Here is a 27,647-nt window from a genome sequence, read left to right as displayed (position 1 = left end):
CTGGCCATAGCTTCTTGCTTGCATAAGTAATTATCCTCACATGCACATTTTGCTATATGAAACCATGAGGTTTGGAGTAGGACACTGATAAGGGGGGGGGGGGTAGAGCAGGCTACAATTGGCAACACTAAAGTGTAAGTAATTCTACAGATTTTGTGAAATTTTATTAAAATACTTACAAGCTTTTTTCACACTTTTTTTCACACACTGTTTTACCTCAGTTTTCCCTTTTATAACATTCACATAACTCAATATGGCACTTTAAAATTGCATGCTCTATTGGAATCATGAAATGAAAAAATAAATTTGGGTTAAGTATCCCTTTAATTAAAGCTCCCTCTACAATTGCTCATAGTGTAATAAAACAATTATGTTCAGTAGATTAAACTTAGTCCTAGATGTTCCTGAGACTGTCAAGCTACTATTTTTTTTATACCTGTGGAGGCATCTTTTACTACCACATCTGAGATTTCAAACAGTTTCAGTGGAAGAGGCATTTTGCGGTTAGCAGCAATAGTTTTCAGCAGACCAGGCAGTAAAGTTGTCCGAGCCACCTGGTTAAAGAGATTAAAAAAAAAATTAAGAGTAAACCTCTGGCTGCCAAGGGATAATTGTCATTATTTAAAAATCGTCTTCGGCCAACAGGGACGTAACCATGAAGTCACTAGTGTGTTCAGTTCAAACACTTTTGCAATTGTTTTTATAAAACAACTTAGTTTTACTTGGTTTGCCCTGCATTATGTACCCCAGGTCTTCAGTCCCTTTGGGGTGAAAAAGAAAAGCATATCTGAACAAGGAATTGTAAAACTAAATTGATCTTTTACTATGTGTTTAATCCCTGCAGACAATATTGTGCAACTCCAATTAAGGATAAAGCTGTTGCATAAATAAGTATCAGTACACTCCAATTGCTGGCTGTATCCTTGCCTGAAACAGAATGGGGTAATAGGAGGAGTGCAACCCTGACTGCATGTTTAACCCCAAGAAACACCTCTTTATTCTTTATTTTTGTAAAAAATTGTGCTTTGTCCCCGTAACCTAGGTAATCAGAATGCTACACATTGCCAAAGCCAAGTATTTGAATTGCTACATTTGCAGGTTGCAGAATTTGCTTTTTAGCCTGTTTAGAGAGCATGAGACAAGCACAATGTTATGCAAAAGTAAGAGGCATTAAATGCCCTTTTACACAAAGAATTTGTTTAAAAATAAAATGCAGTACGTCATCTCCCCTTATGCTTTATGAAATATTTAATGGGGGGATAAAATTTGTGTTTAATGTCACTTAAAATGACTTACAAAACAATAGCTACATATAATGTTTGAAAGTTTAAAATAGCATTACACTGGACATGCTACAGTTAGTTAAACAAAATGTGTTATGTTAGTCTCTAGGCTTATTGAGGAACTGACCTGGAATTCTGCAGTTTTGGGATTCGCAATGTGCACGGCATTTGTGGATGAAACTGGCACACCAAGTTTTTCCGCTATATCCTCCACAGAACACTACAAAATAAATAAATGAATCAATAAACTGCATCAGTTGATGCACTCAGGGCAGTGTGGATATGGATATGAATGTATATTATATATCAAAGTGTTTGTTTAGCAGCCTTAAGAACCTCCTTAAAACACATTTCTCAATGTATTAAATCTCATTTTTATCCTAAATCACAGTTTATCCATTTTCTTTTCTCTGAATAGGAAAGTCTGCAGTAGATTAATTTCCCACACAGTTCAATCTCTCTAACTGAAAAGCAACAAATTAAGGACTGGTCACCTCTTATGGTTTATAAAGGGCAGGTAGAGGCATATCTAAAGACAGGTGAACAAGGCTCTTGCTTAAAGCAAATTTATTTTGAGGACAATTAACGGTACATGACATTTTTCTGTTCTGAGAACTCTCACATAAGACTTACTTTATTCTACATGGGCCTAGTATGTGGACTTGTGGAATCTCTGATTAAGTGCCACTAGGGGGTGTGAAACGCATAAGACAGTCCTTCCCGTGTATGCCCTTTGCCTGGGAACACTATATTTTTATATTGGAATTAATAAAGTTTATATTTTTTTACCCTACACTAACTGAGCAGAGCCTGCAATTTGTGTCTTCATCCTGTTGCTTTCCGGTCTGATCCGCCATCTGCTAAGGTCCTTCATGCGACCATTATTATTACATTGTCTCCCCCCCCCCCCCAACCAGAAAAATGGCATTGAGATCAGGGGAAATAATTGGGAATCACCTGTAATATTGCATGTGGTGCTGTGTCACATGCTCCAATTGTTCAAAGCAAGCACAAAAAGCAAGTGCAATAACTGGAGGCCAATAGGCGCATAAAAGGATCATGCACCCACCAGACTACACAGAAAGTAATTCAACAAAGAGCAGATGGCAGAATCCCGTTCCCTCATTTGATTCCAATGGATCGGTTTATCCTGGGCTCTCAAATTCCCAACCTCTTTAAAAAAAAGAATCAGCTGGAATACATGTGCACTGCTAGTCACCTCACCACAGAGCAGAATAAGATTCTAAATAGCAGCCCTAATCTGCAAACTAGCACAGACCTGCCATGTAAAACAGCACTATTTTCTAAATATTTACCACCATAATTCTACACCCATCTACCAATCAATATCCAAAGACCGTATGTTCAATGGATCAATCACAATGCTTTAGAAAAGTTTTTAAAACTGTATCTACAAAAATCCCCATATACTTTAAAGGGACATAACACAGTGCTTGAATTAACAAACATTACATGAGAGCAAAGAATAAACAAAAAGTATATGTACGTAAAAAATACATTTATCGATTATCACTCTAAGCAACCATTTTAACATTTCCCTACTAAGCCTTTGCCTGCAGGATGTAAAGAGCTGCCATGTTTGAACCTAAGATTTTCTCTGTGTATCATGTCACATGACCTTCTCAAACAAGCCCTCTACTGGGCATATGAAAAAGAGAGAGACAGAGAGAAAAAGAGAGAGAGACAGAGAGAAAAAGAGAGAGAGACAGAGAGAAAAAGAGAGAGAGAGAGACAGAGAGAAAAAGAGAGAGAGAGAGACAGAGAGAAAAAGAGAGAGAGAGACAGAGAGAAAGAGAGAGAGACAGAGAGAAAAAGAGAGAGAGACAGAGAGAAAAAGAGAGAGAGAGACAGAGAGAAAAAGAGAGAGAGACAGAGAGAAAAAGAGAGAGAGAGACAGGGAGAAAAAGAGAGAGAGACAGAGACAGAGACAGAGACAGAGACAGAGAGAGAGAGAGAGAGAGAGAGAGAGAGAGAGAGAGAGAGAGAGAGAGAGAGAGAGAGAGAGAGAGCTCTACTATAATGTAACATTGGATAGAGGAATATGTAAGTATCCAAAATTCTAAATAGTAAATAGTGTAATAATGGTGTATACCATAAATATATATGATTTCAATATTGACTTAACGATAGCATCAGAGAATTACCCAGTGGGAAAGAAAACTTTGGGGGTTTCTTATCCCTTTAATATTAGGTGGTTATTCTGTACTATAATTCCCACATAAATTCTCAACTATGTCTGACAAAACATGTGAATAAACCTTAATTGGGAAATACCAAAAAATAAAAATAAAAATTGGAGGAGATTTAGAAAATGTACTAATATACCAGTGCAAATGTTAGGGCTTCTGTGAATCCAGCTGCAGCCAGGTCCTGACGAAGCAATTCAGTGAGCTTATTCAGCGGCAACTAAAGAGAAAAACAGAAATAACGTCAGATGCCTCTCATTCTTCCCCATCTTAATTAAAGAGAACTTGTTTATTCAAACATTACATAGCAAGTGATTAAGCATAAAAACAGTGTACCAAGAAAAAAAAAAAAAAAAAAACTATTTACAGGGATTAAATATGCACCTTGTCAATTTTTCTTTGTTCTCTTGGTATCTTTATTTGAAAAGGCTGGAATCTAAGCTTAGGAGCCGGACCACTTTTGGTTCAGAACCCTGGGTAGCGCTTACTGATTGGTAGCTACATTTAAACACCAATCAGCAAGTGCTACCCAGGTTCTGAATCAAAAATAGGCCGGCTACTAAGCTTACATTCTTGCTTTTCAAATAAAGATACAAAGTTCAGTGATGTTTCGGAGATGGAGATGAGGTCTGAGAACGGAGATAACATCTCCAAAACGTCACTGAACTTTGTGAATTAAATATTTTTAATTCAAGCCCCGGAGAGTGCTTCCTATTTTCGGATCTAGGTTTGCACTTTGAATGCACCCACGGGCGATTGCAGCGTTATATATATATATATTTGTGAGCTTCAACATAGGCTCTTTTATTTACTGGTGAGAGAGTAGGTATGGAGAAAATTACAAAGTTTGTCTGCTGACGTCTCATAAGAAGAACTAAGGATGTCTTAGACAATAGTGAAAAGCCACCACCTCTACTCTGTACAGTTGTATTTCTTGCAGATGGAAAAGAAGAAATGGAGGTGGTCAAAAGTATCTACTGGAAAGTGATGGTTAATCCTCTCTAATTGAAAACTTCAGATTTTTTACTGGAATCTGCAAACAGTCAGATGATTAAATGATTGAAGACTGATATATTAAAGGGATATCCCAAAATGTAAATGCACATAGAAGAATTACATCTTTGAATCAAAACATATTTGCAATATAAATATATTGGAAAAAATGCTTCTAGTAAAATTTATCACTGGTTTTCTCTGCACACCGTGAAGCATAGCAAGATATTCTCAGTGCACCAGCATTTTTAGTACTGCAGCTGCTCAGAGTGCCAGTGGGTCTTGTATCATGTCAGCAATTACCAAACTGGGTCATTACCAGATGATACAAGCACCTTTGACTCTTTGAGCAAGTTCTGTGTTTAAAATGCTGGTGCACAGTACATACTTAAAGGGACAGTCAACACCAGAATTTCTGTTTAAAAAGAAAGATAATCCCTTTATTACCCATTCCCCAGTTTTGCATAATTAACACAGTTATAATACAGGTTTTACCTCTGTAATTACTTTGTATCTAAGCCTCTGCAAACTGCCCCCTTATTTCAGTTCTTTTGACAGACTTGCATTTTAGCCAATCAGTGCTTACTCCTAGGTCACTTCACGTGCATGAGCTCAATGTTATCTATATGAAACACATGAACTAAAGCCCTCTAGTGGTCAAAATGCATTCAGATTAGAGGCAGTCTTCAAGGTCTAAGAAACCAGCATATGAACCTCCTAGGTTTAGCTTCCAACTAAGAATAACAAGAGAACAAAGCAAAATTGGTGATAAGATTCAATTGGGAAGTTGTTTAAAATTACATGCCCTATTTAAATGATGAAATTTTATTTTGGACTTGACTGTCCCTTTAAAAACACATTTGAAACAGCAATAGTTGTTATTAGAAGCATTTTTGCTAATACATGTATATTACAAAAATGTTTCTATTCAAAACTGAAATGCATCCATGGGGATTCCAATTTTGGCTGGAATGTCCCTTTTAAGACACTCAACCAGAAAAATCAGCTGAGACACTTGCACTGACAGTTGCTTGCAGATGTAATTCTGTAATGTCCAGAAGACGAGTTTCTACCCACTGTAGAATAAATCTTGCTGGTAAGCTATCGGTACCTGTACATCTTGGCCAGAAGACTGGACAAATGGTCACTGGTAGGAAGAGGTTGTATCAGCTACAAAAAAAACAACTTTAAAGCTTTGGTGTTTCAGTCTGAGCTCCCTACTAAAAAGGGTTAGTCTCCTGTGGAGGATGCAATTAACCAATGTGAATTTGATTTAAATCATAAGTGATGTAAATTATGATTTAAATCACTAGTCAGTAAGACCGATTTAAATCAACTTAAATCTTGGTTTTAATTTTTTAATTAATAACTTTTCAGATTATGTTTCCAGTTATATATGACCATTACTGTTTTGGTTATATATCATTAGATATGTATATTATGTAAATTATTGGGAGGTAAACTATCGCCAATTTAATAGGTTAATCATTCATGTTTTATCAACTTTTCAGCTATACTTTATTGGAAGGACAAAAATAATGATTACCTTAATAATAACAACAATTTAAATAGTTTTATTAAACTAAAACAATAATATTATATTTCATTTTTACTGCTTGCCCCTCCTTCCTCAAACTTAGGTCCTTGCACAGATCTATTCCTTTCCAAACAATCTTCTATTCAGTGAGCTTCTTGAAACTTAGTATGGGTTGATTCTGTGTACATAGATTTGCCGGGGAGAATTGCAAGGGAGCAATGGCATTAACCTCTTCGATGAGCATGATGGGGCGTTCTCATGTTGCACATCGCTACCTACCTATGACTAGCCCTCGGTGGCGTAGTGGGCGGCACTCCCAGGCTTCATGGGATTTCCGTAAGATGTCACCAAATACGCACATGGTGACATCATAAAGGGCCTAAGGCCGGATTCAATGGTAGCTACTAGGGAGCTGGATAGGGGGAGGATTTTCTAACCCCTAGATCTCAGCTCCCATAGCAGCTACAAAGCTCCTAGACCCCTCATTTGAAAGAGAAAAGCCTGCAGTACTGCAAACCAGATCATTTAGAAATAAAGTAAACACAACACACAGTGATTTGGTTTGCAATACTGCTCTATATGCAGTATGAGAAAAAAAAATTATGTCTACAGACCCCTAATAACATTTATTTCCAATTAGACAAGTCCCTCTCCTAAAATAAGATATGAATTGTGTTTGTATATGGTCAGGTGATTACTGTGGTAACAGTGAACACCTTGCAAAAAATAAATTGTTTTATTTCTATACTGCACCATGGAGCCTCTCTAATATACATTATAATCCACAAAAAGCCTGTATGGGCCATTATTTCACATGTGGCTACATAAATAAAAAAATGATATATATATATTTTTTTTTTCTGTGTGGTTCGCTCATATATACGATTACAATAGGGCTTAAATCTAGGTAGCAAAAAAAAGCTCAGAATTGGCTCGGCAATGGGTTGACAAAAAGGCTTAAAAGGGACAGTAAAGTGAAAATGAATCTTTCAGTAGGAACATGCAATTTTTAACAATTTTCCATAGGTAGGCTTGGAAGCAACGCACTGCTGTGAGCTAGCTGCTTGTCACTGTCTCATCCTATGTGTTCTGGTAGGTCCCAAAAGAGCATTTGATAAAATTTGATAATAGAAGTAAATCTGACAACTGCATGCTCTATCTGAAACCCAAGAGTTTTCTTTCATGATTATGTCCATTTATGGTCTATTTCTCAAATCTGTCTGTTCTTTTTTTTAATTTGTATTTTTTATAACATTTTTGCTGTGAAGAAGGGGCATGTTATTTCTGCGGACACAAATTCACAGTTTTGAAAACAACAAAACCAATAATATGTGATAATATCTTCAAGAAAAATTGCCCAAAATAATCTTACAGAAACCTCTAGGAGAGCATGACATTGTGAATGGATTAATGGAATTAATTTACCAAAAAAAACATGATAACCATGAATATACAGCATCTTGCTTTATAACTAAAAACTGAATCTATATAGATAGATATATTTTCCTCAAAAAGCATTTAAAAATATGTTTTAAATAAAAAACAAAATGTATGCTTACCTGATAAATGTATTTCTTTCCGGGCATAGAGAGTCCATGAAACATTCTAATTACTAGTGGGATATTCACTCCTGGCCAGCAGGAGGCAGCAAAGAGCACCCCAGCAGAGCTGTTAAAGGGACACTTAACCCAAATGTTTTCTTTTGTGATTCAGATAGAGCATGACATTTTAAGCAACTTTCTAATTTACTCCTATTATCAATTTCTCTTAGTTCTCTTGCTATCTTTATTTGAAAAAGAAGGCATCTAAGCTTTTTAATTAGTTCAAAACTCTGGACAGCACTTGTTTATTGGTGGATGAATTTATCCACCAATCAGCAAGAACAACCCAGGTTGTTCACCAAAAATGGGCCGGCATCTAAACTTACATTCTTGCATTTCAAATAAAGATACCAAGAGAATGAAGAGAATTTGATAATAGGAGTAAATTAGAAAGTTGCTTAAAATTTCATGCTCTATCTGAATCACAAAAGAAAAAATTTGTGTTCAGTGTCCCTTTAAAGTATCACTTCCCTTACCCATAACCCCCAGTCATTCGGCGAAGGTAAACAGAAAAAGTAGATAACACAAGGGTATAGAGGTGCCTGAGGACTATACACAAAAACACTGCCGTCTTAATTTATATAAGGGCGGGTCGTGGACTCTCCATGCCCAGAAATAAATTTATCAGGTAAGCATACATTTTGTTTTCTTTCCTATGGCATGGAGAGTCCACTAAACATTCTAATTACTAGTGGGAACCAATACCCAAACTAGAGGACACAGAATGAATAGGGAGGGAGAACAAGACAGGCTGACCTAAACTTAAGGCACCACCGCTTGAAGAACTTTTCTCCCAAAAGAAGCCTCAGCTGAGGCAAAAGTATAAAATTTGGAATAAGTATGTATAGAGGACCAAGTGGCAGCCTTACAGATTTGCTCCACAGAAGCTTTATTTTTGAAAGCCCATGAAGATGAAACAGTGGAAAGAGCTGTAGTTCTCTCAGGAGGCTGCTGTCGAGCTGTCTCATAAGCTAAACGGATAACACTTCTCAACCAGAGAGAAAGAGTGGTAGAAGTGGCCTTCTGACCCCTACGCTTACCAAAGAAAACAACAAACAGGGCAGAAGTAAGAAGTATGCCGAAAATCTTTAGTTGCTTGAAGGTAAAATTTAAGATCATGCACAACATCCAAGTTATGCAAAATACGATACCTTCTGGGAAGCAGAAGTAGGACAAAAAGAAGGAACAACAATTTTCTGATTAATATTACCTTAGGGAGAAACCCCAGCTTAGTACGAAGGACCGCCTTATCAGCATGAAAAATAAGGTAAGGGGAATCACAATGCATAGCCAAAAGTTTGAAAACTCTGCGAGCAGAAGAAATAGCAAGAAGAAACAAAACCTTCCAAGATAGTAATTTAATATTAACAGAATGCATCGGCTCAAATGGAGCCTGCTGCAAAACCTTAAGAACAAGGTTAAGGCTCCAAGGGGGAGCAACATATTTCAACACAGGCCTGATTCTGACCAAGTTCTGAACATAAGACTGAACATCTGTCAGAACTGCCAGACGTTTATGCTGAAGAATAGACCGAGCAGAAATCTGATCCTTCAAAAGTACTGACTGACAAACCCATCTACAGGCCCTCCTGAAGAAAATCCAAAATTTGAGGAATCCCTTACTTTGTTACAAGAAAAACCTTCTGAATCACACCAATGAAGGTATTTACACCATACCCTATGGTAAATTCTGTGAGTAACCGGTTTACGAGCCTGAAGCATAGTATCTATGACTTTCTCAGAGAAGCCACGTCTAACCAAACTTACACGTTCAATCTCCAAGCAGTTAGCTTCAGAGAAACCAGATTTGGATGAAGAAAGGGACCCTGAAGTAGAAGGTCCTTCCTGAAAGGTAACCTCCACGGGGGAAGAGATGACATAGTCACCAGATCCGCGAACCAGATCCTGCGAGGCCATGCAGGAGCTGTTAGAATTACAGAAGCTCTCTCCTGTTTGATGCGAGCAATTACTCGTGGAAGCAACACAAACAGAGGAAACAGGTATGCTAGATTGAAGCGCCAAGGAACCGCTAGAGCATCTACCAGAACGGCTTGAGGATCTCTTGACCTTAAACCGTATCTTGAAAGGTTGGCGTTTTGACGAGACGCCATCAGATCCAACTCCGGAACCCCCCATCTGGGAGTTATCATTGTGAAAACCTCTGGGTGGAGGGCCCACTCAGAAAATCCGCCTCCCAGTTGTCCACCTCTGGTATGTGGATGGCAGAGAGATCGCAATTGTGAGACTCTGCCCACTGGAGAATGTGAGTCAACTCCTTCATTGCCAAGGAACTCAGAGTTCCTCCCTGGGGATCGATGTAGGCCACTGAGGTGATGTCCAACTGAAATCTGATAAATCGGACTAAAGCTAGTTGAGGCCAAGCTATTAAAGCATAGAAAATTGCTCTCGACTCCAAGATGTTTATTGGATGAGACGACTCCTCTGGAGTCCACATACCCTGTGTCTTTAAGAAACCCTAAACTGCTCCCCAGCCTAACAGGCTGGCGTCCGTGGTCACAATTACCCATGAAGGTATCAGGAAGCATGTGCCCCGAGACAGATGGTCCTGTGAAACCCACCACGAGAGTGAGACTCTTGTTTGGGAATCCTAATTTATCTTCTGCGATAGATCTGATTAGTCCCCGTTCCATTGACCGAGCATGCATAGCTGCAGAGGTCTCAGATGGCTTTCAATAATAGGGGTAGCAATAATGTTAGAAGTTTAAAGGATTACTTTCTGTTATAATTTTTAAGCTAAACAACTAACATATTAAAGTTAATAAACATTAATTAAAACCTACTGACCTATATTTTCTCCAAAACGAAGTTTCATAACGTTCTAAAAGTTATATCTTTTATTCGCCGATGATGTCACGTTATCCTGCCCACTATTTTCAGCACTGCATGTTCAAAATACTTAAACCAATAACTTTGTGTTTAAAGCGCCATTTTGAAACCTAGGTATTGTAAACGGATTAGTACAGAGCAAAGGATACCCACGGAGTGGGTTTGGAAAACAATTACATTTGCAGACAAGATTTCTGATATACGGTAGAGATATGTTAATGAAATGCTATTGATAAAAAGCGTATTTGGGGTAGTTAGTTAGTAACAGGCATAGAAAATATTTACTTACAGTGGCCCTTTAAGCAAAGACCACCTCGCCGTCTTCTAACTGCTAATAGCCACCATTACTCTTACTTAAGAGACTGACATGGACACAGCATAGCCCCAATCCTTGCTTGCCAGGGAAAGTACCCATTAAAAGGATTAAAATCTTCAGACACCACTTTCGCAATCCTCCCGTGATCAAGGCAAGGAGAATGACTGGGGGTTATGGGTAAGGGAAGTGATACTTAACAGCTCTGCTCGGGTGCTCTTTGCCTCCTCCTGCTGGCCAGGAGTGAATATCCCACTAGTAATTAGAATGTTTCGTGGACTTTCCATGCCATAGGAAAGAAATTAGATTTTTATCCACCATGTTATTAAAGGGATACTAAAACACAATTTTTTTATTTCAGTGTTCCGGTTAGAGCATTGAATTTTAAGCAACTTTCTAATTTACTCCTATAATAATTTTTTTGTTGTTCTCTTGGTATCTTTATTTGAAAAGCAGGCTTTTAAGCTTAGGAGCCCTTCCATTTTTGTTTCAGCACCTGGGTAGTGCTTGCTGATTGGTGGTTAATTTTAGCCACCAATCAGCAAGTGCTATCTATGGTGCTGAACCAAAAATGGGTCAGCTCATAAGCTTAAATTCCTGCTTTTTCAAATAAACATACCAAGAGAACCAAGAAAAAATTGATTATAGGAGTAAATTAGAAAGTTGCTTAAAATTGCATGCTCTATCTGAATCATGAAAGAAAAAAAATTGGGTTTACTATCCCTTTAACCAAGATATGCGATTTCAACAAGAAAATTCTGGACCATTGTTATGGCCTCAATTAGAAAATGTGTTATGTGTACAGAGTTCCTAATTTAATACTTTGTAACATGCAATAGAACATATTTTCCATGTTTAAATAGTGTTCTTTCATATGCATTATAGCTGTTTAAGTTAAATTCCACTCTCAGTATACGCTTTCTTTAGTTTTGTACCAATATATATAGCTTTCCACATTCATTCTGGTACAACTATTGATACTGATTCATAATAATAATAATAATAATATATATTGAGTATATTTTCTTTTCCATGCATATCTATCTTATTACTATGTGTTTAGAATTCATCAAATAAAAACAAATGCTCAGTCTTCTACCCGTTTGTTTAGCGTGCATATCTTTAAAATACGGACCATTCTGAATATTTTATGATGTTAGGAACAAAGATTCAAGGTTGAACTAACAAACATTTAAGTGCTAAAGGGAGATTTATACTAACCTGGTTTGCTATGGTGTATGTCTTAGGAATGGTCATTTTAATGTTATTAAAGCCAAAAGCAACTGCAGCATCCTCCACAATGTCACAGGCGTGAATAATATCTGCTCGTGTCGGGGGTATCTCAATTTCAATTATATTTCCATCTTCCAACACACAAGACTTCAGGCACATCCGTGTGAGCAACTTGGCCAGGCTAGATGGTGTCTCACTGTGCAGAGGGAACAAAAACTGATTTGTATATGGGTTTTTTATTTTAATAAAAAAAATACTTACTGGATTATCAAACTCTAAAGTGTAATAACATGTATTTTCTATAATTAACTATTCTTAATAAAATGAACTTTGTACAAAGAAACAACCCAATGGCTTGTATTTCACTATGATCATATAATTTTCAAGATAGTTCAGGAATATATTAAAACATTTCATTGGATTCCTGGACAGCATAATACACTTTGAGAGTAGAAAAAGTATGCGTAGATGTTGGGTAAATGAGTGAGCACCATATACCGCAGTGAAAAAATGCTGTGGTTTAAAGAACCATGTGTTTAAATAGCCGGTGTGAAGGGTACGTTCTAACCATACATGTATATTTTCAAAAGTGCTGAAGTAGCTTTGAGTCAGACTGTGCATATTTTCTATCGTAATTGCAACATTATGTTGAAAACAAATGGTTATTACATAACAAATAAACTTATACACAGTTTGATGCAATTACTGTTACACACAACCTCTGTACAGAGTTACTTAGCAATAACTGCATATGGATTCTTTCCGTCTCTAGATACTACTTTTTTTGTGAACAGATATATTTAGTAACCAGGCCTTTAGGTAAATACATTTGCTATTATGTTTAACGAAACCTACAAATAAAAAATGACACTTTTAACCAACACAAATAAAAATAAATAGTAGATATCAGAGGAAGATTTATCAAGCAGCCAACGCTGCTTGCTAAACCTGATGTTTCCAGCTCGCCGGAAACATCACTTAAGAAGCAGCGATCATAAGACCGCTGCTCCTTAACTTGTCCACCACCTTTTAGGTGGTAGACTGCAATAATCCCGATTAGATACGATGGGATGATTGACACCCCCTGCTAGCAGCCGATTGGCCGTGAATATGCAGGGGGAGGCATTGCACAAGCATTTCACCAGAAATGCTTGCGCAATGGTAAATGCAGACAGCATATGCTGTCTGCATTTAGCTTTGTCGGGCAGACATGGTTCGCTATAGCAAATCATGTCCGCCCGACATTTGTTAAATCTACCCCATAGTATTTTATATATGCTTGCAAGACACTGCACATTATGAACTTTGTACTTCTTACCTGATACCAATTTTGCTGTTCATTTTTTCAGCAAGTAGCGTCTCTTTTCTGTATGCCAGTTCCTGCAATGTAAATAATATTTACAACCCTTCAAAAGGATCATTGCTACTAGAGACAGGCAAGTCATTTTTATCAAATTGTTGTTTGTCTACATCTGATATGACGTTTTTTTGTTGTTTTTTTTTGGGGGGGGGGGAGGATATAATTTATTAAATAAGTTGGGACTTATACCTGAGAAACCTCTGGGAATGTAAAAGACATTAAACTAGAAATTCTAGAAATTAACTCCCAATAGAATTTCTATCAATGCACAGTGGGGGAAAAATCTTGCAAAGTAATGGCCTTATTTATTCCCTTCTTCTCTTGCAGTTTAAGTCCAAAAACCGTAGTTTGACAATTGCATCCAGACCGGCTGGAATGCATTCCATGGAATTGAGAACCCCGACCAACCCTAATATAATATAATATACTGAATAGTAATTGCTTGATATTATCTCATTTGTATCCATCTCTAATTAGCCGCAATACTCGAGAAGATTTTATAACAAATATGCTAACAAAATTACAGTTCCAAAAGGTTTCTAAAATATTTATTTTGTTTGCAGATATTTTGTAATTTGGTGATTGCTTAGTGAAGTATATATTTTTTTTTAAAAATCCATTACTGCTGTCTTTTAAGATGATGCTGGGGGCATGTGTAGGATAGGATTGATTTTGGTACATGTTATTTTGCTTTTTTAAAAGTCTTATTTTCAGGAAAGAAGCTTCTTAAAGGGGCATTCCAGCAAAAAATGAAATACACTTGGATGCATTTCAGTTTTGAATAGAAGCATTTTTGTAATATACATGTATTAGAAAAAATGCTTCTAATAAAAAGTTATAGCTGTTTCAAAAGTGTATTTAAGTATACACCGTGCACCAGCATTTTAAACTCAGTACTTACTCAGAGAGCCTAAAGTGCTTGTACCATCTGGTAATGACTCAATTTGTTAATTGTTCACAGAATACAAGCCCCACTGGTGGTCTGAGCAGTTTTAGTATTTAAAATGCTGATATACTGAGAATATCTAGCTATGCTTCACATGCACGTGCAGAGAAAAATGCCAACACTAAACCAGTGATAACTTTTACTAGAAGTATTTTTGCCAATACATGTATATTGCAAGTATGTTTCTATTCAAAGATGTTATTCATCCATGTGCATTTAAATTTTGACTGGAATGTCCCTTTAAAGAGGTCTCTAGTTACTTAACCCCTTAACGACTGAGGACGTGCAGGGTACGTCCTCAGAAAAAAGGCAGTTAACGCCTGAGAACGTACCCTGCACGTCCTCAGTGTGGAAAGCAGCTGGAAGCGATCCTGATCACTTCCAGCTGTTTTCCGGTTATTGCAGGATGCCTCGATATTGAGGCATCCTGCAATAACATTTTTTACCCCTCCGGTGCAGAGAGAGCCACTCTGTGGCCCTCTCTGCACCGGACATCGATGGCCGCATTCGTTGGTGGGTGGGAGCTGAAGTGGGAGGTGGGTGGGCGGCCATCGATGGCTTCTTGGTAAAAGAGGGGGGCGGGATCGGTATCGCCGGGGGCGCGCACGGGCGCGCGCGCGTGCACGGGGAGGGAGCGGGTGGGAACCACTTACACTACAGAAAGGGTTTTTTTATTATGGGGAGAAAGGAGGGATAAAATCCCTGAATAAAGTAATCTAAGGGATCTGGGAGGGGGTGGGGGATTAGTCTTGGGGGGGGGGGGGAAGCTACACTGCAGAAAAAACAAAAATAAAAAAAAAATAGACATTTTTACATGCAAACTGGGTACTGGCAGACAGCTGCCAGTACCCAAGATGGCCCCCAATAAGGCAGAGGGGGAGGGTTAGAGAGCTGTATTGGGGGGGATCAGGGAGGTTGGGGGCTAAGGGGGGAATCTTACACAGCAGCATATGTAAATATGCTATATATAAAAAAAGGATACCTTTTATTTTAGTACTGGCAGACTTTCTGCCAGTACTTAAGATGGCGGGGACAATTTTTGGGGTGGGGGAGGAAAGAGAGCTCTTTGGGAGGGATCAGGGGGTCTGATGTGTCAGGTGGGAAGCTGATCTCTACACTAAAGCTAAAATTAACCCTGCAAACTCCATACAAGCTACCTAATTAACCCCTTCATTGCTGGGCATAATTCACGTGTTGTGCGCAGTGGCATTTAGCGGCCTTCTAATTACCAAAAAGCAACACCAAATCCATATATGTCTGCTATTTTTGAACAAAGGAGACCCCAGAGAAGCATTTACAACCATTTGTGCCATAATTGCACAAAATGTTTGTAAATGATTTCAGTGAGAAATCTAAAATTTTGAAAAATTTAACGTTTTTCTTTATTTGATCGCATTTGGCGGTGAAATGGTGGCATGAAATATACCAAAATGGGCGTAGATCAATACTTTGGGTTGTCTACTACACTACACTAAAGCTAAAATTACCCCAAAAAGCTCCCTACATGCTCCCTTATTAACCCCTTCCCTGCTGTGCATAATACACGCATGGTGCGCAGTGGCATTTAGCGGCCTTCTAATTACCAAAAAGCAACGTCAAAGCCATATATGTCTGCTATTTCTGAACAAAGGGGATTCCAGAGAAAAATTTACAACAATTTATGCCATAATTGCACAAGCTGTTTGTAAATAATTTCAGTGAGAATCCTAAAGTTTGTGAAAAAATTTGTGAAAAAGTGAACAATTTTTTTTATTTGATCGCATTTGGTGGTGAAATGGTGGCATGAAATATACCAAAATGGGCCTAGATCAATACTTTGGGATGTCTTCTAAAAAAAAAATATATACATGTCAAGGGATATTCAGGTATTCCTGACAGATATCAGGGTTCCAATGTAACTAGCGCTCATTTTGAAAAAAAGTGGTTTGGAAATAGCAAAGTGCTACTTATATTTATTGCCCTATAACTTGCAAAAAAAAAGCAAAGAACGTGCAAACATTGGGTATTTCTAAACTCTGGACAAAATTTAGAAATTATTTAGCATGGGTGTTTTTTGGTGGTTGTAGATGTGTAACAGATTTTGGGGGACAAAGTTAGAAAAAGTGTGTTTTTTTCCATTTTTTCCTCATATTTTATATTTTCTTTTATAGTAAATGATAAGATATGATGAAAATAATGGTATCTTTAGAAAGTCCATTTAATGGCGAGAAAAACGGTATATAATATGTGTGGGTACAGTAAAAGAGTAAGAGGAAAATTACAGCTAAACACAAACACTGCAAAAATGTAAAAATAGCCTTGGTCCCAAATGGACAGAAAATGGAAAAGTGCTGTGGTCATTAAGGGGTTAAAGGGACACTGAACCCAATTTTTTTCCCATTCGTGGTTCAGATAGAGCATGCAATTTTAAGCAACTTTCTAATTTACTCCTATTATCAAATTTTCTTAATTCTCTTGGTATGTTTATTTGAAAAGCAAGAATGTAAGTTTAGATGCCGGCCCATTTTTGGTGAACAACCTGGGTTGTCCTTGCTGATTGAACAGCACCAATAAACAAATTCTGTCCATGGTTCTGAACGAAAAAATTACTGGCTCCTTGGCTTAGATGCCTTCTTTTTTAAATAAAGATAGCAAGAGAACGAAGAAAATTCGATAATGCGAGTAAATTAGAAAGTTGCTTAAAATTGCATGCTCTATCTGAATCATGAAAGAAAGAAATTGGGTTTAGTGTCCCTTTAAATTTGGCATGTAACTTATTAAATGAGTTCATTGTGACATGCTTATGTAAGGAGGCCTTGCTTTGGGGCTTGTAGCTACTCGTGTTGCTGGAGACTTTACAAAACCCTTTATCCAAAATGCTTGGTATCCAGAAAAGCTTTAGATTTTGGAATATTTGTATGTTTACATCTAAAATAGGATATTTGCATTTTAGAACACAAAAAAACAACCGAAAACGAAGGCAAACAAAACTCTAACTAAAGGAAAAAAATTGGTATTAATTTAAGATTTTTTTTTTAAATATCAATGAAAAAGTCTAGATTTCTGAATAATGGGTTTTGGGATTCCAAGGCCTAGATTTGGAGTTTGGCGGTAGATGGGCTGTTAACGCTCCGCGGGCTTTTTTCTGGCCGCACCATAAAATTAACTCTGGTATCGAGAGTTCAAAAAAATGCTGCGTTAGGCTCCAAAAAAGGAGCGTAGAGCATTTTTACCGCAAATGCAACTCTCGATACCAGAGTTGCTTACGGACGCGGCCAGCCTCAAAAACGTGCTCGTGCACGATTCTCCCATAGGAAACAATGGGGCTGTTTGAGCTGAAAAAAAACCTAACACCTGCAAAAAAGCAGCGTTCAGCTCCTAACGCAGCCCCATTGTTTCCTATGGGGAAACACTTCCTACGTCTGCACCTAACACTCTAACATGTACCCCAAGTCTAAACACCCCTACCCTTACACTTATTAACCCCTAATCTGCCGCCCCCGCTATCGCTGACCCCTGCATTATATTATTAACCCCTAATCTTCCGCTCCGTAAACCGCCGCAACTTACATTATCCCTAATCTGCTGCCCCTAACACCGCCGACCCCTATATTATATTTATTAACCCCTAACCTGCCCCCCACAACGTCGCCGCCAGCTACTTACAATAATTAACCCCTAATCTGCCGAGCGGACCTGAGCGCTACTATAATAAAGTTATTAACCCCTAATCCGCCTCACTAACCCGATCATAAATAGTATTAACCCCTAATCTGCCCTCCCTAACATCGACGACACCTAACTTCAATTATTAACCCCTAATCTGACGACCGGAGCTCATCGCTACTATAATAAATGGATTAACCCCTAAAGCTAAATCTAACCCTAACACTCCCTAACTTAAATATAATTTAAATCTAACGAAATTAATTAACTCTTATTAAATAAATTATTCCTATTTAAAGCTAAATACTTACCTGTAAAATACATCCTAATATAGCTACAATATAAATTATAATTATATTGTAGCTATTTTAGGATTAATATTTATTTTACAGGCAACTTGGTAATTATTTTAACCAGGTACAATAGCTATTAAATAGTTAAGAACTATTTAATAGTTACCTAGTTAAAATAATTACAAAATTACCTTTAAAATAAATCCTAACCTAAGTTATAATTAAACCTAACACTACCCTATCAATAAATTAATTAAATAAAATACCTACAATTACCTACAATTAACCTAACACTACACTATCAATAAATAAATTAAATACAATTGCTACAAATAACTACAATTACATAAACTAACTAAAGTACCAAAAATAAAAAAGAACTAAGTTACAAAAAATAAAAAAATATTTACAAACATAAGAAAAATATTACAACAATTTTAAACTAATTACACCTACTCTAAGCCCCCTAATAAAATAACAAAGACCCCCAAAATAAAAAAATTCCCTACCCTATTCTAAATTAATAGAGTTAAAAGCTCTTTTACCTTACCAGCCCTGAACAGGGCCCTTTGCGGGGCATGCCCCAAGAAAATCAGCTCTTTTGCCTGTAAAAAAAAACATACAATACCCCCCCCCAACATTACAACCCACCACCCACATACCCCTAATCTAACCCAAACGCCCCTTAAATAAACCTAACACTAAGCCCCTGAAGATCTTCCTACCTTGTCTTCACCATCCAGGTATCACCGATCCGTCCTGGCATCCGGTGCTGAAGAGGTCCAGAAGAGGCTCCAAAGTCTTCCTCCTATCCGCCAAGAAGAGGACATCCGGACCGGCAAACATCTTCTCCAAGCAGCATCTTCGATCTTCTTCCATCCGGTGCGGAGCGGGTCCATCTTGAAGCAGCCGACGCGGATCCATCCTCTTCTTCCGGCGTCTCCCGACGAATGACGGTTCCTTTAAGGGACGTCATCCAAGATGACGTAACTCGAATTCCGATTGGCTGATAGTATTCTATCAGCCAATCGGAATTAAGGTAGGAATATTCTGATTGGCTGATGGAATCAGCCAATCAGAATCAAGTTCAATCCGATTGGCTGATCCAATCAGCCAATAGAATGCGAGCTCAATCTGATTGGCTGATTGGTTCAGCCAATCGGATTGAACTTGATTCTGATTGGCTGATTCCATCAGCCAATCAGAATATTCCTACCTTAATTCCGATTGGCTGATAGAATACTATCAGCCAATCGGAATTCGAGGGACGCCATCTTGGATGACGTCCCTTAAAGGAACCGTCATTCGTCGGGAGACGCCGGAAAAAGAGGATGGATCCGCGTCGGCTGCTTCAAGATGGACCCGCTCCGCACCGGATGGAAGAAGATCGAAGATGCCGCTTGGAGAAGATGTTTGCCGGTCCGGATGTCCTCTTCTTGCCGGATAGGAGGAAGACTTTGGAGCCTCTTCTGGACCTCTTCAGCACCGGATGCCAGGACGGATCGGTGATACCTGGATGGTGAAGACAAGGTAGGAAGATCTTCAGGGGCTTAGTGTTAGGTTAATTTAAGGGGGGTTTGGGTTAGATTAGGGGTATGTGGGTGGTGGGTTGTAATGTTGGGGGGGGGGTATTGTATGTTTTTTTTTACAGGCAAAAGAGCTGATTTTCTTGGGGCATGCCCCGCAAAGGGCCCTGTTCAGGGCTGGTAAGGTAAAAGAGCTTTTAACTCTATTAATTTAGAATAGGGTAGGGAATTTTTTTATTTTGGGGGTCTTTGTTATTTTATTAGGGGGCTTAGAGTTGGTGTAATTAGTTTAAAATTGTTGTAATATTTTTCTTATGTTTGTAAATATTTTTTTATTTTTTGTAACTTAGTTCTTTTTTATTTTTGGTACTATAGTTAGTTTATGTAATTGTAGTTATTTGTAGCAATTGTATTTAATTTATTTATTGATAGTGTAGTGTTAGGTTAATTGTAGGTAATTGTAGGTATTTTATTTAATTAATTTATTGATAGGGTAGTGTTAGGTTTAATTATAACTTAGGTTAGGATTTATTTTAAAGGTAATTTTGTAATTATTTTAACTAGGTAACTATTAAATAGTTCTTAACTATTTAATAGCTATTGTACCTGGTTAAAATAATTACCAAGTTGCCTGTAAAATAAATATTAATCCTAAAATAGCTACAATATAATTATAATTTATATTGTAGCTATATTAGGATGTATTTTACAGGTAAGTATTTAGCTTTAAATAGGAATAATTTATTTAATAAGAGTTAATTAATTTCGTTAGATTAAAATTATATTTAACTTAGGGGGGTGTTAGTGTTAGGGTTAGACTTAGCTTTAGGGGTTAATCCATTTATTATAGTAGCGGTGAGCTCCGGTCGTCAGATTAGGGGTTAATAATTGAAGTTAGGTGTCGGCGATGTTAGGGAGGGCAGATTAGGGGTTAATACTATTTATGATAGGGTTAGTGAGGCGGATTAGGGGTTAATAACTATTATAGTAGCGCTCAGGTCCGCTCGGCAGATTAGGGGTTAATAAGTGTAGGCAGGTGTCGGCGACGTTGAGGGGGGCAGATTAGGGGTTAATAAATATAATATAGGGGTCGGCGGTGTTAGGGGCAGCAGATTAGGGGTACATAAGTATAACGTAGGTGGCGGTCGGCAGATTAGGGGTTAATTATTGAAAGTAGCTGGCGGCGACGTTGAGGGGGGCAGGTTAGGGGTTAATATAATACAGGGGTCGGCGGTGTTAGGGGCAGCAGATTAGGGGTACATAAGTATAACGTAGGTGGCGGTCGGCAGATTAGGGGTTAAAAAAATGTAATAGAGTTGCGGAGATGTGGGGGGACCTCGGTTTAGGGGTACATAGGTAGTTTATAGGTGTTAGTGTACTTTAGAGCACAGTAGTTAAGAGCTTTATGAACCGGCGTTAGCCCAGAAAGCTCTTAACTCCTGCTATTTTCCTGCGGCTGGAGTTTTGTCGTTAGAGCTCTAACGCTCACTTCAGAAACGACTCTAAATACCGGCGTTAGGAAGATCCCATTGAAAAGATAGGATACGCAATTGACGTAAGGGGATCTGCGGTATGGAAAAGTCGCGGCTGAAAAGTGAGCGTTAGACCCTTTAATCACTGACTCCAAATACCGGCGGTAGCCTAAAACCAGCGTTAGGAGCCTCTAACGCTGGTTTTCACGGCTAACGCCGAACTCTAAATCTAGGCCCAAATTTGTACCTGCAAATCAATGGTTTTCAAACCTGTCCTCAGGCCTCCCTAACGGACCACATTTTGTGGATATCTGAACTAGAACACAGGTGAAATAATCAGCTGATTAGAACATGGTAAATTTACCCGATCTCATCCAAGGTAATTCAGAAAACCTGGCCTGTTGGGGAGGCCCGAGTACAGGTTTGAAAAACAGTGCTGTAAATGAAGTTGTGAATTTGCATTTTAAGTATTTCAAAGAGGAAGTTGTCCTCCACATTATGCTCAGAATGTAGAAGACAACCACATGTTACCCTCCTGGGGAATCCCCTATTCAATTTTAGATCATTTGAACCCCCCCCCCCCAGCCACCTGTACTGGGAAGTCTGAGTGAAATCACTGTTCACAGGAGTGCAGAGGTTACTGGGAACAAGGAATTCCCTGTAATTAAAAGCCAACATCTCAGGCCCACACCATCTACAGGGACATGCCAACCCCTTTTAAAAGAGTATAGTATGGCTTTTAAAATAATGTGGGTGATCACAGCTTTTTTTCTTTCTTTTTTAAAATAAATAAATAATTAATGTGGGGATCTATTGTCTCCCTACAATGCAGCTAATCACAGTTACAAATGGTGATAGACTGCCTCACTAGAAACCAGGCCATTGTTACTGGCGGGGGAGTGGGTCCCAGATACCCCTTGATTTAAAAGATATAAAGATCCTCACTTTTAAACTACACCCTCTGTCAGGTAATCACCTGCCAAAATTATACCCCAGTTGGCCATTTGATAAGGGACAGGGGCAAATAAAGTTCCTACCCCCAAAACACAAAGCAGTATCCTTCCCTATTATGGAAAAAGGCTAGACTCATACAACTGTCATTTCTAGGTGATTGCTATAAAAATGGCAATAACCTACCTAAAGTACTTAAAGGGACATTAAACCCAAATATTTTCCTTCATGATACAGATAGAGCATTTGATTTTAAACAACTTTTTAATTTACTTCTATTATCCAATTTATTTTGTTGTCCTGGTATCACTTGTTGAAAAGGATCCCTAGGTAGGCTAAGGAGCTGCTGATTTGTAGTTGCACATATATTTTATTGACTCACCCAATGCTCCCAGTAATGCATTGCTTCTTTTTCAACAAAGAATGAAGCAAAATTAGATAATAGAAGTAAAGTGGAAAGTTGTTTAAAATTGTATCCTCTATCTAAATCAAGAAAGAAACAAATATGAGTTTCATGTCCCTTTAATATATGTAGTGTGTTGCTCCAAAGGAGCCGCTATTCCCTAAAATGAAGTGACCGTCTTACTTCTAATGATCAGCCAGCAACATTCAATATAAATGAGGTAACTGGTGATTGTAAGTAGTTAATATTTTGTGATAATATATAGGCTGATTTTTGTTGCAACTATTTGATATTTTTTGCTATGTAGAGTGAGTTTACACAAGGGTAGAATAATTTACTGTCAAAGTGGGTTAAGCCACTTTTCTAAAGATTTTTTTATTTAAGATTTTTAAGGTTCGAGGTTTTATACCACATTTTTATTGCACAGTATAGGTATACAATCCTACATTTTGGTGTTTTGGGAAGTTGAACACATACTATGTAAGCAATAGAAATGGACATACAAATATAACATTTTTTGCATTTTATATGAATGAATCTTACCATATTATGCCATATCTGCAAACTAAAGATATGTTCTAAAAATGCTTAGTCTACTGAAAAAAGTGTAATTTGTGTGAACACTTCACACACAAGATACTGAAATTGATGTATTAATATGATGTGTCAAGAAGCTAAAAGCAGCTCTAGCACAGGGATGTGAAATGGATAGAGAGGGGGATTTAAATGGAGTCAATGGAGGCATGTAGCTTTTTTAAAATAAAAAAAAAATGACATTAAAGGGACACTAAAGCCAATTTTTTTCCTTTCATGATTCAGATAGAGCATGCAATTTTAAGCAACTTTCTCATTTACAACTTTTATCAATTTTCTTTGTTCTCTCGCTATCTTTATTTGAAAAGGCAGGAATCTAAGCTTAGGAGGCAACCCATTATTGGTCCAGCACCCTTGCTGATGGGTGGCTACATTTAGGGGGCAGTCTGCAGAAGCTTAGATAAACGGTAATCACAGAGGTAAAAAGTGTATTAATATAACTGTGTTGGTTATGCAAAACTGGGGAATGGGTAATAAAGGGATTATCTATCTTTTTAACCCCTTGAGTGCTAACGACGGCTCTGAGCCGTCGCTAGCACTCTCCCACCTTGAGGGAGCTCTGGCGGCTCCCACCCGCTCCTACCCCGACGATCGTGCCTGTAGAGTGACAGGCATCGCCGGGGCTTTCCGTTTTGCGTGGTGATGTCACGCGTGATGACGTCACCATGCAACTTTATTTATACTTAACAATGTTAAGTATAGGAGCAGGGGGCATGCTGCTTAGAAGCCTGTATCTCAGGCATCTAAGCAGCTACAGCAGCCCCAAGACCCACCATTGGAAAGGTAATTGCCTAACCTTTCCAACAGTGTAAGTATTGGGTGTCTGAGAAAAAAAAAAAAAAGTTAAAAAAAAATAAAAAACACACATTAAAAAATCTTAGCACCCAGGTGGGAAAGTGCTTAGCACTCAAAGGGTTAAACAAAAAATCTGAAGTACACTGCCCCTTTAAGAGAGAGGGAAAAAACAAACAAACAAAAAAAACACTGGTCTAAATCACACTCATCTAATCACCAACATTAATATTAGCTCAGTTTGCATTAATAAAATAGAGTGCCGTGAGATATACTAATGCATGGACCTGTGTACATAAAGCTTAAAAGGGCATTGTACTATAAAATCTGTATACCCTTAAAGGAGCATGAAACCCAAAAAGTCATTTCATGATTCAGATACAGCATACAATTTTATACAACTTTCCAATTTACTTCTATTATCTAATTTGCATTGTTCTCTTAATATCCTTTGTGGAAAATGATACCTAGGGAGGCTAAATAGCTGTGAGCTAGCAGCTGATTGGTGGCTGCACATATATGCTCGTTGTTGATTTACCGGTGTGTTCAGCTAGGTCCCAGTAGTGCATTGCTGCACCATCAATAAAGGATACCAAAAAAAATCGATAAACTGGAAAGTTGTTTAAAATCGCATGGTCTATCTGAATCAAAGAAAATGTTTGCGTTTCATGTCTCTTTAATGTGTTCACAATTACTTTTTATACCACCTGCAGAGTATTAAAGTATTTGAATGTGTTTATTTTTGTATTTAAAAACATAATTTATGTAAGAACTTACCTGATAAATTCATTTCTTTCATATTAGCAAGAGTCCATGAGCTAGTGACGTATGGGATATACATTCCTACCAGGAGGGGCAAAGTTTCCCAAACCTCAAAATGCCTATAAATACACCCCTCACCACACCCACAATTCAGTTTAACGAATAGCCAAGAAGTGGGGTGATAAAAAAGTGCGAAAGCATATAAAATAAGGAATTGGAATAATTGTGCTTTATACAAAATCATAACCACCACAAAAAAGGGCGGGCCTCATGGACTCTTGCTAATATGAAAGAAATGAATTTATCAGGTAAGTTCTTACATAAATTATGTTTTCTTTCATGTAATTAGCAAGACTCCATGAGCTAGTGACGTATGGGATAATGATTACCCAAGATGTGGATCTTTCCACACAAGAGTCACTAGAGAGGGAGGGATAAAATAAAGACAGCTAATTCCTGCTGAAAATAATCCACACCCAAAATAAAGTTTAACGAAAAACATAAGCAGAAGATTCAAACTGAAACCGCTGCCTGAAGTACTTTTCTACCAAAAACTGCTTCAGAAGAAGAAAATACATCAAAATGGTAGAATTTAGTAAAAGAATGCAAAGAGGACCAAGTTGCTGCTTTGCAAATCTGATCAACCGAAGCTTCATTCCTAAACGCCCAGGAAGAAGAAACTGACCTAGTAGAATGAGCTGTAATTCTCTGAGGCGGAGTTTTACCCGACTCAACATAGGCAAGATGAATTAAAGATTTCAACCAAGATGCCAAAGAAATGGCAGAAGCTTTCTGGCCTTTTCTAGAACCGGAAAAGATAACAAATAGACTAGAAGTCTTTCTGAAAGATTTAGTAGCTTCAACATAATATTTCAAAGCTCTAACAACATCCAAAGAATGCAATGATTTCTCCTTAGAATTCTTAGGATTAGGACATAATGAAGGAACCACAATTTCTCTACTAATGTTGTTGGAATTCACAACTTTAGGTAAAAATTCAAAAGAAGTTCGCAACACCGCCTTATCCTGATGAAAAATCAGAAAAGGAGACTCACAAGAAAGAGCAGATAATTCAGAAACTCTTCTGGCAGAAGAGATGGCCAAAAGGAACAAAACTTTCCAAGAAAGTAATTTAATGTCCAATGAATGCATAGGTTCAAACGGAGGAGCTTGAAGAGCCCCCAGAACCAAATTCAAACTCCAAGGAGGAGAAATTGACTTAATGACAGGTTTTATACGAACCAAAGCTTGTACAAAACAATGAATATCAGGAAGAATAGCAATCTTTCTGTGAAAAAGAACAGAAAGAGCAGAGATTTGTCCTTTCAAGGAACTTGCGGACAAACCTTTATCTAAACCATCCTGAAGAAACTGTAAAATTCTCGGAATTCTAAAAGAATGCCAAGAAAAATGATGAGAAATACACCAAGAAATATAAGTCTTCCAGACTCTATAATATATCTCTCTAGACACAGATTTACGAGCCTGTAACATAGTATTAATCACAGCGTCAGAGAAACCTCTTTGACGAAGAATCAAGCGTTCAATCTCCATACCTTTAAATTTAAGGATTTCAGATCCTGATGGAAAAAAGGACCTTGTGACAGAAGGTCTGGTCTTAACTGAAGAGTCCACAGTTGGCAAGAGGCCATCCGGACAAGATCCACATACCAAAACCTGTGAGGCCATGCCGGAACTACCAGCAGAACAAACGAGCATTCCTTCAGAATCTTGGAGATTACTCTTGGAAGAAGAACTAGAGGCGGAAAGATATAGGCAGGATGATACTTCCAAGGAAGTGATAATGCATCCACTGCCTCCGCCTGAGGATCCCGGGATCTGGACAGATACCTGGGAAGTTTCTTGTTTAGATGGGACGCCATCAAATCTATTTCTGGAAGTTACCACATTTGAACGATCTGAAGAAATACCTCTGGGTGAAGAGACCATTCGCCCGGATGCAACGTTTGGCGACTGAGATAATCCGCTTCCCAATTGTCTACACCTGGGATATGAACCGCAGAGATTAGACAGGAGCTGGATTCCGCCCAAACCAAAATTTGAGATACTTCTTTCATAGCCAGAGGACTGTGAGTTCCTCCTTGATGATTGATGTATGCCACAGTTGTGACATTGTCTGTCTGAAAACAAATGAACGATTCTCTCTTCAGAAGAGGCCAAAACTGAAGAGCTCTGAAAATTGCACGGAGTTCCAAAATATTGATCGGTAATCTCACCTCCTGAGATTCCCAAACTCCTTGTGCCGTCAGAGATCCCCACACAGCTCCCCAACCTGTGAGACTTGCATCTGTTGAAATTACAGTCCAGGTCGGAAGCACAAAAGAAGCCCCCTGAATTAAACGATGATGATCTGTCCATCACGTTAGAGAGTGTTGAACAATCGGTTTTAAAGATATTAATTGAGATATCTTTGTGTAATCCTTGCACCATTGATTCAGCATACAAAGCTGAAGAGGTCGCATGTGAAAACGAGCAAAGGGGATCGCGTCCGATGCAGCAGTCATAAGACCTAGAATTTCCATGCATAAGGCTACCGAAGGGAATGATTGTGACTGAAGGTTTCGACAAGCTGCCATCAGTATTAGACGCCTCTTGTCTGTTAAAGACAGAGTCATGGACACTGAATCTATTTGGAAACCCAGAAAGGTTACCCTTGTCTGAGGAATCAATTAACTTTTTGGTAAATTGATCCTCCAACCATGATCTTGAAGAAACAACACAAGTCGATTCGTATGAAATTCTGCTAAATGTAAAGACTGAGCAAGTACCAAGATATCGTCCAAATAAGGAAATACCACAATACCCTGTTCTCTGATTACAGACAGAAGGGCACCGAGAACCTTTGTAAAAATTCTTGGAGCTGTAGCA

The 27,647-nt window shown here is 38.1% G+C and overlaps 1 protein-coding gene across 1 annotated transcript in view; it reads right to left on the bottom strand.

The window, feature by feature from the left end:
- FARSB (phenylalanyl-tRNA synthetase subunit beta) overlaps positions 1-27,647 on the bottom strand; it is a 173,905-nt gene that overhangs the window by 131,887 nt on the left and 14,371 nt on the right. Inside the window, exons 11-15 of the mRNA XM_053709960.1 lie at positions 13,333-13,394; positions 12,003-12,210; positions 3,630-3,710; positions 1,411-1,503; positions 437-554 (exon numbers count right to left, since the gene is read on the bottom strand). Coding sequence (XP_053565935.1) covers positions 437-554; positions 1,411-1,503; positions 3,630-3,710; positions 12,003-12,210; positions 13,333-13,394 — 562 coding nt within the window. The remainder of the gene's footprint in view (positions 1-436; positions 555-1,410; positions 1,504-3,629; positions 3,711-12,002; positions 12,211-13,332; positions 13,395-27,647) is intronic.

The sequence above is a fragment of the Bombina bombina genome, chromosome 4 (genome assembly GCF_027579735.1).
Source record: "Bombina bombina isolate aBomBom1 chromosome 4, aBomBom1.pri, whole genome shotgun sequence".
Lineage (NCBI taxonomy): Eukaryota > Metazoa > Chordata > Amphibia > Anura > Bombinatoridae > Bombina > Bombina bombina.
This window is presented reverse-complemented; position numbering and strand designations above follow the sequence as displayed.